The sequence below is a fragment of the Salvia splendens genome, chromosome 16, assembly GCF_004379255.2.
Source record: "Salvia splendens isolate huo1 chromosome 16, SspV2, whole genome shotgun sequence".
NCBI classification, from domain to species: domain Eukaryota; kingdom Viridiplantae; phylum Streptophyta; class Magnoliopsida; order Lamiales; family Lamiaceae; genus Salvia; species Salvia splendens.
Window position 1 is genome coordinate 3,880,821 of NC_056047.1, and position 15,750 is coordinate 3,896,570.

Below are 15,750 nucleotides of genomic sequence, written 5' to 3' on the forward strand. Positions count from 1 at the left end.
AATTTGGTGCGAAGTTTGTTAAATATTTTCAACTCTTGTATAGGAGGACTATTATAATACATCAGTATAAACTTTATTTAAAAACATCATCTTTTTAATCCAGTTTATTCTTGGTTAGAACTAGATTCATGAGGTCTGAAATCACAGTTATATTTAATTCCTAAGTTGTAGTAAGCTATTGCGACAAAGACAAAAACATAAAATGCAGGTTATATTACTATATATCATAGTAGTAGCAATTAATTCCCCAAGCTACAAACAGAAAAAACAAAGAGAAAAAGTGAAAAACTCTTAAGCTTTCCTTTCTTAATTTGTTATACATGTACACATTACATGTGCAAAAACATTGCAGATTTGAGCAAGGAATTAACACAGCCTCCATCAATTCCACTGCTCCTCCAAAAATGGAAGAAAAAGTCGGCATATTAATCTCAGACAAGAAACATTTATTTAACCAAAAAAAAACAGCATCAACTTAATTATGTGAATATCTTTGTAGGTTAACAAGCGAGTAATACACCCCTCTCTCCCCCTTCCCTATCAACGCCGCGTGCGTCCCCTTCTCCACCACCTTCCCCTTCTCCACCACCGCGATCGTGTCGCAGCTCTGAATCGTGCTGAGCCTGTGCGCTACCACGATGCTCGTCCTCCCCACCATCACCCTCTCCAGCGCGTCCTGCACCACCTTCTCCGACTGCGTGTCCAGCGCGCTCGTTGCCTCGTCCAGCAGCAGCACCGCCGGGTCCTTCAGTATCGCCCTCGCTATCGCAATCCTCTGCTTCTGCCCTCCCGACAGCTGCAGCCCCCTGTCCCCACAGAACGTCTCGTACCCGTCCTTCAGCCCCGCGATAAAATCGTGCGCGTTGGCCGCCTTCGCGGCCTCCACCACCTCCGCCTCCCCCACGCCCTCATCCGCCCCGTAAGTTATATTTTGCCTGATGGTACCCGCGAATAGCGTGGGCTCCTGACTTACCAACGCAACGTGTTTCCTCAACGACCGCAGATCATACGTCTTTATATCTCGGCCGTCTATTTTCACAACACCACTTATAGGATCATAAAATCTCTCAATTAGGCCTATGATCGTTGACTTCCCCGACCCACTCTGCCCCACTAAAGCAGTGGATCTCCCTGCCTCAATGCTCAACGAGAAGCCTCTAAAGATCATCGTGTCCGGCCTAGCTGGATACGCGAAATCCACGTCTTCAATCTCAACGCGCCCAATGAGCTTCCCGGGGTTCAATCCATCGGGATCCTCGGGCTCAATCAACGAGTACCTATCCAAAACGGTAAACACGGATCCAACTGCATCAGCTCCTTTAGCTAAGTCATTGGTCATCGTCCCTGCATCCGCGATCACTCTCCCGGTACTCACCAAAATCATGAACGTCTGAAACAGCGCCTTCGCGCTGATGAACCCTTCGTCTATTAGTTTCCCGCCATACCAGAAATCCAGAGCCCAGGTGCATGTCATGAGGCTCTGAGATGTCCCTAGCCCGATCCCCGCGAACCAGGACTGGCGTATGCTCTCCTTCCGCGGCCCTCTTTGAGCGTGTTCCAGCATTTTGAGTATCCGGGCTTGGGACGAGAAGGCTGCCACGGTTCTGAGATTCGAGACTGCTTCAGCTGCGAGCTTGCTGCTCTCTTCTTGAGCTTTGATTGCTTGTTTTGACATGTTCTTGAGTAAAACACGTTTCAAGTAGTAGCAGATGATGATGAGAGGTTGAACTGCAATCATCACTAATGCGAGCTTCCACGCCACAGCAAGCCCCATTGTGAAAGCTATGGTCACTGCAGAGAATGTCTGTATCAGCAAGGCCATTCTGTCACCTACGAGCGACCTCACCTTTGTAAATATAAAGTGCAGTCAGTTAAATTCTGGTCAGAATCATAAAGCTTGGAAACAAAATATAATTCACAAAATTATTACCACCGTAACTTACCACATTGGCATCCTTGGCGAGTCTGGAGCAGACAGCGCCGGTAGCGTTTTCGTCTTGATCGAACCACCCGATTTCGAACGTGAGGATTTTCGACAGCATCCTCTCCCGGATCCTCTTCGTCAGGTGCTCCCCCATTGCCGCGAAGTTGTAGTGTTGCAAGATGTTGACGAGCATGGAGAAGACGGCTAGGCTGACGAAGCACAGGGCGTATATCTTCGTCTGTCTCTTGATCTCACGGTGATCCTTTTCGAAATAGACCGAGATCATCGACCCCATCGCAAAGGCGTAGAGCGGTTGGATCGCACCGAAGAGTATTGCGCCTATGCAGCCCATTGTCGCCTGCCTCCACTCGGGCAGGTTCATGGCAAGTAGCCGTTTGAAAGAAGGCGGGCGGAACAGTTGCTCGCGCCGCTCATCAACTTGGTGCGGTCGAGTTGGCGCGACCGAGTTGGCCGAGCTGGTCCTGCTCGCTAACGACAGCCTTCTGCTGCTCGTGTTGTAGATGTCATTGTTGGAGATAGTGATGGAACCTGGCATTGTGGAAGCAGGGATGATGGCCGGGTGGTGGTGGTCGTCCCTCTCGGTTTGTTGGAGGCGTACGAGGGACGTGTAGAGGCCGTGCTCGTCTTCTATTAGGTCTTCGTGTGATCCGATCTCCATCACCTGGCCTTTCTGCACCACCGCGATGAGGTCCGCGCTGCGGATGGTGGAGAGGCGGTGGGCGATGGTGATGGTTGTTCGCCCCACAGCCGCCTTGTCGAGGGCTTCCTGCACAACGCGTTCGGACTCAGAGTCCAGAGCGCTGGTGGCCTCATCCAGAAGGAGGATTTTGGGGGCCTTTATAATGGCTCTGGCTATGGCTATCCTCTGCTTTTGACCTCCAGACATTTGCACACCTCTCTCTCCAACCTGAAAATGACCACATTGAAAACATTTCATCAAAATGACCAAGATTTACCTCAGTATTCTTGTTCCAAGTTATGCTGTGTAACAGTTAGTCAACTAGGTAAATAAATATCAAGTTCTAGAACATTACATCAGTTCATACATTGGATTATAACTATATTAAATTGAAGAATGTCTACACATCATTATCCATTAATATTACATTAGCATAGCCAAGTTGCTATATTGATGCATCCACTTGTCGTTTAGTAATAAATTTGTTTTTAACTAACGGAAGAGAAAGAAACAGTCAACCCTACATGTATGGTTTGCTTAGTCAGAGCTTAACAGTGGTAGAGATATATTGTCATGTGGTGCGTCTAATCAATCATATGCAGAAAAAAAAAGAATGAGAGAAACGGTTTTTGCAATTGTGATTGGTTGAATAAACGATGTGTCAATATGTCAATACCACAATTTTTTTTTACTATGTTAACACCAACAAGGCCATTTATTAAAGCGGCGAAAACAAGACCAGCTAGCCCATCATAGATGCTATACCAGATGAAATAACGATATTTACCTGCGTATTGTAGCCTTGAGGCAGGCTCGTGATGAAGTTATGAGCATTGGAAGCTTTAGCAGCCTCAATAACCTCTTCCATGGATGCATCTTCCTTCCCGAACAGAATGTTCTCCTTAATGGTGGTAGCAAAAAGAGCCGGCTCCTGACTAACCAACCCCATTTGCAACCTCAGCCACTTGAGCTGCAGCTTGTCAATCGCCACCCCATCGAAGAGGATCTCGCCCCCGACCGGGTCATAGAACCTCTGCAGCAGAGCGATCACGGTAGACTTCCCCGAACCACTCCCCCCGACCAACGCCACCGTCTTCCCTGCAGGAACCCGAAGGTTGAAATCCTCAAAGATTACACTGTCTGGTCGCGAAGGGTATGCGAAAGCGACATGTCTGAACTCGACTTCTCCAGACACATTCTCCAGCATCTGCCCCTCCATGCTGTCGGAATCGATCTTGGGGACTCTCTTGATCACCTCCCTCACCCTCTCCGCAGCCGCACTTGCCTCGGAGAAGTACTTGAGGTTCGACAGCCCCGAGCCTAGTGACCTGTCCAATTAAAAAACATCATATCAAAATTTAAAACCAACATTTTGTCAAAAATAGAAATGACTCAAACTTCTCCGGATGAAAAAAAATGGCACAATTAACAAGTAACGGAGAAAGTGAGATTCTTACAATCCACCAATAGCAATGGCGGCTCCAACAGCAAAGACAGTCCCGCCTTGAGCATTGTGGTACATGACAAGCCTACTCCCATAGTAAGACATGAATGACCATATGGCAAAAACGACGCCGTTACTACCAATGGCGAGACCCTTAGCTAGACCCTGCCTGAGTCCGAGGCTAACGGTCCCCTGCAGGGCGGCAGAGTAGGACGCAATAGTCCTACTCTCGCCAACAAAAGAGTAGACGGTGCGGACAGAGGAGAGTGCCTGCTCCACGATCACGTTCGCCTTGCTGTACTCGTCCCGTATCTTCCTTGCAATGCTCATCAGCGCCCGCCCGTACATCAGCCCCGGGATCACTAGCAGGATGATAAACGGGAACCCCACGATCGCTAGCCTCCACAGCATTATGAATGCTGCCACGTACGATCCCAGGAAGGTCGACAGGTTCATCACAAAAACCGGAACCTGTTTTTTTTTTTTTTTAAATTAACATTAGTATAATATTGTCCGTTTAAAATTTTGTTCTTGTTGCTTGCAACTTTACTTATTTTTAACGAACCTTTTCACTGATGGAATCTTGGATGACTAGGCTGTCGCTGGAGACACTCTCGATGACCTCGGCCGTGCTGGTGACGTGGAGGTCGAAGTAGCCGACATCTTGCCTCATTACAGCTTTGAGGTACCTAGTTCTTAGTCGTGAAGCTTGTCTCTCTGCTGTTCTTGTCCAGCAATATCCCTCTAAACAAATGGTTCATTTTATTTATAAGCATAATTAAATCAAAGTCAAATTCTATGCTATCTGTCTATTTACATATTCTATACTATTATTAACATTTGAAAAATTGAAATTTCACCTACCCAGAAAGCAAGCTACCCATTGCACGCAAGCCATGTAGCAAAGAACCAACGCATTCTGAAAGAGATAAACCAGAAAAAAACAAATGTTTAGTTAGAAATGAAAATTCAAGAAAATAAGAAAAATAAATCGAATTCTTGCATAGTTTCGAGAGAATCGGATAAAAATAAAATATCACCCGCAATTAAGTCCAGGACTGACGTAGCTATTAAGGATGCCATAAATAGGCCTGGTTAATTTATTTATTAAAAGTTAAAGTTAAAAAAGGGGAAATTCGGACATTGGCGATGGAGAAGAAACTGACCTTGCTGATGGAGTGGGTGAAGTTTTCTGACAGAGAGTCCTGGGAAGTTCCGAAGCTGTTCATGAGCTTGCTTGTGACTAAGAGCATGACAGGCATGGAGACTCCGTCGCCGATTGCGCCCAGCAAACCCAATCCCATCAACGCCATATCGTATTTATCGGCATGCATGAATATCGACTTGAAAGAGATGCCTATGCTGCTCTTTTTCTTCTTTCTCTTCATCTGCTCCATGTCTGAACTCACCATGCTTCTTCTGCTTAATTTCTCCTTTCCCCCTCTCAGAATTTTGAAAGCAAAGCCTCTAGGCTTGTCTTCCTTATATTTGAGAGAGAGAGAGAGTGTGTGTGTCTGTGTGTGTGTGTTTTGTTGTTTAATAGAGAGAGAGAGAGAGAAATGATTCAAACCCAACCTTGGGATGCCAATGAATGGGTATGTGAGTTTTTGTAGGTGTATGTATATATATATATATATACACACACGAGTGAGAGAGAAAGAGAGAAAATTGTGTGCTGATTTTGTGTTGCTGTTTTCTAAGAGGTATGGACATGGGGAATTTGATGTAATTTAAAATGTTAAAAAAGTTGTGAATTTTAGTATGGGATTATTGATTTAATTTTTAATTGGAGAAAAAATAGAAGTTCAGTGAACCTCGTGTTTTTACATGAGATGAGCAAGGGGAGGTTGACTTAAGATCTAATTATCGTCACTAATGACGCCGGTACAGCGGATTATCACGGGTGATCAATCGTTTGCCACAAAATAGAATAATGGATTAAAGTTGACATACTATTTGCTTATGATTGCCCCAAAAATATGAGGAACGTGTAGCTAGTTTGCAAATAAATTGTGTGTTATGTGGAGAAGGCTTTATTAACAATATTTAGTGAAATTTGTTGGCAGCGGATAACAGGTTCTGATCACACCCTCGACCGGTGTCGACCCTAGTGGTTCCAACCGATGACACGGGTGGAAGTTGAACTTGTAACCGAGAAGGAGTCGTTCGGTTGGATAAAATGTGGCAAAGCATGAAGACAAGGTGATGAAAATATTTGAGCTATGCTCATACAACACTTAATAAGTCAAAAGGGTGCCTAGTACTCCTTCCGTCTCAAAAAGATCAAAAAGATTATCTCATTTTTTCATTTTCGCATGTCCCACAAAATTTTTCTCATTTCACATTTTAACATTTTTGGTAGTGAACCTCATATTCCACTAACTCATTACTACTCACATTTTATTATGAAACTAATATATAAAAGTATAACTCACATTTCACTAACTTTTTCAACTCACTTTTAATTACATTTCTTAAAATCTGTGTCTGGTCAAAGTGAGACCATCTTTGTGGGATGGAGGTAGTATAATTTTTCAAACTATACAATATGTCTTGAATGAACGAGGAACAATTAGACTTACACGCTATACTTGTGAAATATTTGATGTGTTTTAAGTTGGCTATAATTTTAGACCTTTAATTATGCCACTTGGAATTATAATTATATAATTTTTTAAAATTGTATTTGTAATTATTTGTATAGAGATTTAATAAATACTCCTATATAAATATATACAAAACGTATAGTATGCTACTACAATTATGTGAATTTAGTATTTACATGACATATACTTAAAGGTTGTCAAAAATGGCAAAAAAAAATTACGACCAAGAAAATCCCGTAACCCACTTTATAGTTCGTCAAAGGTGGGTCAAAAATGGCAAATTTTTTACAACGAAGAAAAACCCGTAACCTTAATATACATAACCACGAATAGATTTAATAAAGCAATAATTTTCGCTTTTAGCTAAGGAGTACTAATTTGCAACAATATATGCACAAATAGTAAAAAAAGAACAAACAAATACCAGTAATAATTTTCGCTTTTAGCTAAGGAGTACTAATTCGCCTATATATATATATATAGTAATAAAAGAACAAACATTAAGTTCTAATTTCAAAATAATAATGATTTATATAGTTATGATTTTCATATTGACAATATTTATTACTAATTTCAAAATAATAATGATTTATTACTATATATACAAATAGTAATAAAATAACAAACAAATACCACGGTATAAGTACATCATCACTAAAAACTTTCAAGTGGTGATATATAGTATAGTAGGGAGTAATACATTAGGTAACAACATTAAGTTCTAATTTCAAAATAATAATGATTTATATAGTTATGATTTTCATATTGACAATATTAGTTAACAAGTAGTACTACTAATTAAGTGGTACGCAATAATGTATAGTTGCAGATGTGACCATATGATTAGTTTTTTGTTTCAAACCTGTAGTGAAAAATGGTGCTTACAATTCACAGTAATATCTTGTTTAAAGTCAATTTCATAAAAGTGGAGTATAATGAATCTCTAATTTTGATTCATGTGTACAAAATTCCATAGGTACAGCCAAACTGAAAGACTTTTACATCTTAAATAGACCAAAATATTGTTTCACAGACAAATGATATGTTATATATCTTATCTTATGTAGGCTTATTATGCGAGCATCACTCTCGCTTAATGCACGTTTAGCGTTGTTCGTTTCGATTTATATATTTAGTTTGATTCTAATACATTAAAAAATGTTAATGCAAATTTTAATTTCAAAAAATTCATAAAAAAAAACTCGATTTGCTCGTTTTCTCTGTAATTTCAAATAAATTAATAAAATAACAAATCGAGCTTTATTTTTATGAATTTTGTGAAATTAAAAAATGCAACAATATTTTTTAATGTATTAGAATCAAACTAAATATATAAATCAAAACGAACAACGTTAAACGTACGTTAAACGAGAGTGGTGCTCACATAAGGTATGTAGCATATCATTTCTCTTGTTTCATAATCTATATTTTGGAGTGCAACAGACTCTTTATTTTAATACGGATTCTTATAAAGATTCTTATAAATCACATACTGGTAAAGATTCTTATAAATCACATATAGTATACTTAATATATGTGATACGAATATATCTACATAATATCTTCATATATCTATTATTTTAGTATATATTATTGATTTAACATATCTTTATCATTTCTTGATTATCACGAGGTGATACTCTGAAGATATTAGCGAGAATTCACCGGATAAAGGAGTTCCGTTTGCGGAAGGAATTCCGTCGAGCAACCGATGAATAAAGACGGAAAAATAAATTACAGAAAAATAAAAGACTATAAAAGATAATTGTATTTCTTTAATGATTTAATTCAAAAGATAATTGTATTTGACAAATCTCATAGTTAGAATTTGGTCATAATTTTGTACTGAGATGCATTTTTATATTAATCCTTTACTCTAATAACCTAATTTAATATTAAAAAATAAAAATCCTAATGGTATCAAAGATATGACAAATTATTAATTAATTAATAAAGATACTATTTAATAAAGATATTCCAAAGATATACTCCTACAACATGTGTAGGTGTATGTATTTGCATATAGGTTGACGCATAGAAAGTGCCAGACTACTGAACAGTTAGTTTAAGCCGACGTATTCTCTTACGTCATTTCTTAAGGTGGACTTAGAGCTTATTTTTAATCTTTTATTTTACTATTTGATAAGTAATTTTAAATTAAATGTTTTAACAGTCAAAATAAGTTAACGGTGCAGAATTTGCTGATAAACTAAAACAGAAATTATTGCTTTGGGAAGGAACACTACCTTAAATTTGGGTAACGGAAAACTAGGCTGCATGCACGTCCAATGGAGAGAATCCAGGACAAATGTAATTATATCATAACGAATTTTTTTAGTCACGAAAGATTTGGGTAATTCTTCTGTCCCCTTTTAGTTGTGAAATTTTTTTGGTTATAGACATTAAGAAATGAATGTTTAAGATTAAATAGAAAGAGAATAGAGCAATCGAAGAAAAAGAATAGAATATGAATGCAAATAAAGTTTTTACAAATAAAAAACGTTTGAATTATTTTAGCTAGAACAATCTAAAAATGAATGCGATCTAATTATCATAGAATGGAGAAGTATGTATTTGTAGGTGCGTGTTGATTAGTTAGACAAGAAAATAGGAAGATAATTTTAAATTAGTTAATATTAGATTTATTAAGGTATGTATAAAACGTGAAAAATAATTGTGATATATTGTTTGAGTTGAAATTTTCAAAAAATATAGCCGAACAAGAGGTAAAAATAAACATAACTTTTAAGCACAATTAAATATGATGATTGGACGACAGTATGAGAAACTTTTCATTGAACAATAAAGATTCCAAAGCTTGTTACAAAACAATTATTTATCATTTATTAATTATAAAAATGAGTTAACATGGTGCAAAGATATAGTAGTAGAAATCCAATGTTATTTAGCAACTTCATTTTAATATTCCCTCCATTCATAAATACCTTAATAACTTTTTCCCATTTTGTCGGTCCATATAATATATTCCACTATTACTACTATTCTATCTATTTTGGTAAAAAAAAATATATCTAATTTTCCACGTTCATCACCCCTTCAGTTTCGTCCAAGAGTTGCTCTTTTATAATTGAATAATACAATGAAATAAAATACGAATTGCATGTACTCTGGTAGAAAGAGATATTATTACTACTTTCAACGTCATAGAATTTTGGATTCAATTCGACACATTTTTACCCTGGAAAATTATTTCTGTAAATCTTTGCAAATAAGAATTCTTAAATTTGGGTCAAAGTAAAGATCAATATAAAATAAACAAATAGCACACGAGGAGTGCCATTTCATGCATGTTGAGCTACAAAAATCAAACCAAATTATCTGTAAATACCTCATTCTGCAATAAAAAGATTATCTTTTAATTAAGAGGACAATACGAAGGTGTTTACTTTTGATATATGATTGATAAAATAATTTTTAATTAAATGTTTTGTTAGTATAATTACGTTGGTAATGGATAATTCGACTCGTACCCTTGTAATATAATTGGATATTGTTATTTACTTATATTTTCACCAACTACTGATATTTATATTATAAGCATAGTCGCTGATCGATAAAATAAATACATCTACATTAGTCATTATATTGATGTTTGACTTATAAGCATTCACATTTAGTCTTTCGTGCTTTAGATAAAAATAAATTCACTCTAGACATGATAATAATCAATACCCATAACTCAATTACATATGCTTTAAAAATAGAAATGGTTGCTCAAGCTTTATAACTCACTTCTGATGAGATAATGTTCAATAGTATAAATATAGTCTTTTAGTCTCATTCTGAAATTATGCATAGAACTTATTTCTAGAAAATACATACAGAATAAGTATTTACAAGTCAATTATGTTACTAGTATTTTAAACATCAAACTAGATGGTGCTCAAAAGTTAAACACTTTTTCAAACTTTAGACGAGATGACATTCAGAAGTCTGGCATTCAAGAGTTAAATGTGGTCTTTCGAACAACAATATAGGTTTACAAAGTTTCGATAAGAAAATGATATGACAAATGTGATTTTAAATGGTTCGTTATACTTTAATTTAAATATACTAAGGTAGTAAGGTTAATAGCTATGTTTTAAATATATTTATAGATTATTATATTTAAATGTTCAAAATGGTTGAAATTTTGGGATTTTTATAATTTAAATTATACCAATTTAATTAATTTACAAATTTATAGAAATGATATCATATGCTATAACCATAAAGGTATAATAAATCACAATATATATATATATATATATATATATATATATATATAGGAATAGAGATGTATTCATTTCCTTTTTGCATATTTCCTCCTTTTTCCTTCTTGATCTCAGCCCCACGATTTTGTCATCTGACGGTTAGATTGATGCCACGTGTCATTTAATAATGCAGATTTTCAGTTGAATAATGCACACCGACTAATAATGCATCATTATAGTGTAATAATGCAGATTTTCAGTTGAATAATGCACACCGACTAATAATGCACCATTATAGTATAATAATGCAGATCATCTGGATCGTTGATGAATGAGATCTAACGGCCCATATTAAGAAGAATAAAGGATCTAAGGAATGAATAGGAGAATAACGCTCCATATATATATATATATATATATATAATCATCGAATTTATGAAAATTTTGCTATAAAACATAAGGTTATAATATTAGAAACTAAATTTGAAATTCGTTGAAAATATTAAATTCAAAATAATTTTTCTGCTTTTAGGACCCTTAGCCATTAATTTCTTTATTTGTTCACCATTATTGTCCTCGGTCGTGGAATCGAAGCCGCATCGGGAAACAAAATGCGTGGGCTCCTATTGCAGCCAAATTTATGTGCTTTACTCGCAACACATAACATGACGACGCTTTAGTGTGGATATGTGCTTTTAGATGGATTACTATTTGTGAACAAGATGCTATGACTAAATCAGTTAATTGATAATTTTTTTATTACAATTAATATATTAGTGATTTTAGTTACAATAACTACAAGAATAAATTGTAAGCCATTTGTTTTATCATTTTTAGAAATACATTTGTATAATATTCATCTTTATAAAATGATGTCTTGTCGCAACCCATGAGAATAAAGGTGGATGCTCGACTCTGAAATCTCTATTTTTTCAATAAGCTAACAAGTCTCAATCCACCAAAATTGGCAAGGTACGTAGAGTACCACACCAACCATGGGGTGGCTGAATTATGTGTAGAATATGAGATGGAAGAGGTGTAGAGTGGGAGAATGATTGGAGGTTCTGAGATCGATAATAAGAATTAGGTTCAGAGGTATTTATAGGCTGGAAAAAGGTTTATTTTTGATAATTTTTCGTGCCCTACAAGAATTGGGAGAGATTTGTGCAATATTTATTTTCTTCCATGAATTTCCGCCAGCTTTGACTACACTGCGCAATGTTCGTAAAATAGTCATAACTTTCTCCACATAACTCCGATCGAGTTGTGCAAGGTATCCACGCGAAGCTCTTTCGAAGACGAAGAGAATGTCATGAATTAATCACTGATTGGACTTCACATTTGCTGGAAAAATCGGCTTGAACTGATGCTGATGCACTTTGGCCTTTTTCACATTTTTCTATCATTTATCAACAAACACGTCAAAAATACCAAATGTATAAAATATGCAATTTAAGAACATAATTTGCATGATTGACATTTAAAACAAGTCAAATCTAGTACTTAAAAACATGCAAAATCCATGTTTGTCACCTACATGTAATGAGGGAGGGGCTTTAGCCCCAATGAATCCATTTTTAATTTTTTTTTTCTATTATAAAATTTAAAACTTATTCATATTTTGTACATATAAATATATAAAAGCCCCTAATAATAATTTAAATTAGCTGAAAATTTTATTTTTAAATAAAATTTTAAAAATTTAGCCCTACTCATGTTCATTTCTACGTCATCCCTGACACCAACAAAAGCAACCAGACAGCTAAACCGAAATTAAAAAAAATCCCAACAACCCAGGTGCAAAGCGGAAAGCGCAGCTAGCGCGAAAAATAACAAAGCTAGAAAAAAAGAGAAAAACAACACGCAAAAAGCACACTAAACTTTTTAATGTCTAGTATTTAGAACTAGGTCATAGTTCATATGCGAATTTTAATCCGTCCGATCATCTTATGCAGTATATTCTAAAGTATTTTTATATCTTTAAAAAACCCTTCTTGCATGAGATAGAGCTAGAAATCTATTTGGACCCATAATTATTTGAAGGGGTTTATCGTACTCCATATTTTACTTTGTTATATTTCATTTGAGAGTTGTGATATAATAATACTCCATATAGTTGTGGTTCTTGAAAAAATCTGTCATTTGCGAGGGTTGGAAATTCAAGAAGTAACAGTTTAACATGAAGGCATGTATAAATAAATAATTTTACAAGTGATGTTCTAGCTATATACGCTCAAATATCTGAATCACAAAGATTTCAAGAGAGAGAATAATGGAGATTTATTAGTTGATATTAGCACGCTAATGAAATACTTATATCTGGGGATTCCAGCTAAAGAGCACTAATACATTCCTCTAGTTTTGCAATTTTGATTCATGCATCCAATATTTAGATTTCAAGATGCTACTCAATGCAGAATCACAACAGAAAGTTTTCTTTGGGGTCTCTACAATTATTTTCAAGTTTATTTTATTGAAATTGATTTTATTTGCTAGCTAGTTGATTGTTTTCTAAATTATTTTATTGGGAAGTTGATAATTTTTAAATTATTTTTTTGGTAGGTTGATATTCATGTTGTAATTCAATTTCGAATATTAACATGCAATATATCAAGAACCCCTGATATTTAAAGTTTACCTGATTAAATAATAAGTTGTTTAAAAGCATGTAATAGTAGTACTATTTCTCAGTTGAATCCTCCCAATTTCACTCCAACATTGAGTCGTTATATGATACTCCATGTTGGAATTAAGAAGATCATCTATTCTTTTATTCCTAACAATATTAATATTTATGTTTTTTAAATAATAATCAAAATCGGTTAATAAAATTGATATAGATTTGGTATGATTATTAAAAATTAGAATAAATAATCCTAGATAAAATTACAAATACAAGTTTTTTTAAAAAAGTTAACGGGCCCAATCAAAAAAAGAAAAAAAAAAGCAATAGTAAAAAGGACCCAATAATTACAAATAAAGAGAGCGATTCGACTTTATATTTTACTACTATATTTTAAACATATGGATGCAATTCACCAAACTCACAAGGGACTTACATATGCATTATTTATCCTATGCTATTTTCATTTTTGGATCATTTTTAGCTCAGTGAATTGGAGCTATAAGTAGACAAATAGATTTAGATAAGTTGGCCTATTTTTGTATCTACTGTTGTTATGACCTACAAATATTAGAGAAGATAAAGAGAGTGGGAAGCACTATTATTTTAGATGAGGAAACTGTTATTTACTCCCTACCACTCAAATATTCTTTTATATTTTAGTAGTGTGTACAGAATTAGCGTTTGAAGAATGGCGACTACATAAAGCACATTTCATGACCCATTGCCACAAATTGCATATGTTATGTGGAATAAAGATATTGGAATCTATTTGGTCGTGACAAATTAATTATTAAGGGAAACAATGCTACAGTATGTGGTCACATGCTAATGCTAAGCCTGATAAAATTTGTCGATTTTATGACAATTGATTTGTACGATATTGTCATGTAACTGCATGTGTTAGTCCATATTTCTTCATCCATAAGCAAAATCACACTTTTCAAAACCTACAATAGATGGTGCTAATGGTGTAACTTTTAACTAATCAATTAATCATACTATTATCATAATTCTATTCTTAACACATAAATTAAATTAATTACATGAATATATTACTTTTAAAATAATATTATTACACAATTTAAAATAATTAAATCGTTCAAAATATAGAAATAATAAAATTATAGTACTCCCTCCGTCCCATGTGAATATAGAAATAATATTATTACATAATAGATGGTGCGAGTAACATGGGACGGAGTAAAAAATTAAGATTGCTACAATTATGTAAAATCTAATTGAAATAATAAAAGAAAAAGAGAAACGTAAAATGATATGGAAAATGAAAGAAGGAAAAGTAAATGGAAAATGAAAATGTACAAAGGAAAAAGGAATAGGAAAATGGAAACATAAAAACAAATATGAAAAGAGAGAAGGAAAACGAAAATGAAAATAGAAAATAAAAAGGAAAATAAAAATATATAAAAAAGATTTATAAATATGTGCACCAGGATGGATAGCGCGTCGCATCAGAGCACGCACCCGAGTTACACGGGGGGTGAATGGGTGATGGTGCGTGCAACGGCGCGCTACGGTGGGATAATGGCGGGTCACTCTGCAGCAAGAAATGGGGAAGTAAAACTTATAGGCAAACCAAAAGTAGGTGGATTCTGGCAACAAAATAGATTATGACCCTTCGTACCTTATTTTACATTGTCCAGTAACAATTTCCTGATTTTGTGCAAACTTTCTTCAGATTGATAATTGATTTATTTATCAAGAATTTAAAGATTGTGGATGCCTCTGGAAAATTAAGCAATAAAATAGTACTTCCACCATCTCAAGAAAGATATCTCTTTCTTGGGCGCCACAAAATTTTTATATAACTTTATTTTATGTGTTAAATGAAAAAAAAAAGATAAAAATATTTTCAAGTTTCATTCAGGGCATCTACCGTAATACAATCCCCAAAAACTACGACTACTTAGTATAGTTGTATGTAACTTTCATTTGAAAATTCCTTAATTTTTCTTCACGGTAGAAAATCCTTGATTTAAATCATTTTATTCATATAAAAAGAACTTATGTGTTATATCAATAAAAACTCTCATTTGAAAAATCCTTAATTTTTTCTTCAATGTAGAAAAATCCTCAAATAAAGGAGTACACTATTTTTGGACTCTACATGACATAACTTTTCATATCTACATAGTTTATAAAAAGGTGGGCAAGGGGAACGAGCCCACGTAGAAGATGAGTTGTTGGATCGGGGAAGTGCTTGTTTCTTCTCTTGTTT

General features: G+C 35.2%; 1 protein-coding gene across 1 annotated transcript; it reads right to left on the reverse strand.

The window, feature by feature from the left end:
* Nucleotides 1-281: 281 nt before the first annotated feature.
* Nucleotides 282-5,674, reverse strand: LOC121772408 (ABC transporter B family member 15-like). The gene is made up of 7 exons (XM_042169505.1): nucleotides 5,235-5,674; nucleotides 4,933-4,987; nucleotides 4,634-4,812; nucleotides 4,082-4,539; nucleotides 3,412-3,952; nucleotides 1,944-2,852; nucleotides 282-1,846 (listed from the first exon to the last, which is right to left on the reverse strand). The coding sequence occupies exons 1-7, from the start codon at nucleotides 5,478-5,480 to the stop codon at nucleotides 476-478; spliced, it is 3,759 nt and encodes a 1,252-aa protein (XP_042025439.1). The 5' UTR covers nucleotides 5,481-5,674; the 3' UTR covers nucleotides 282-475.
* Between the last annotated feature and the right edge of the window lie 10,076 nt (nucleotides 5,675-15,750).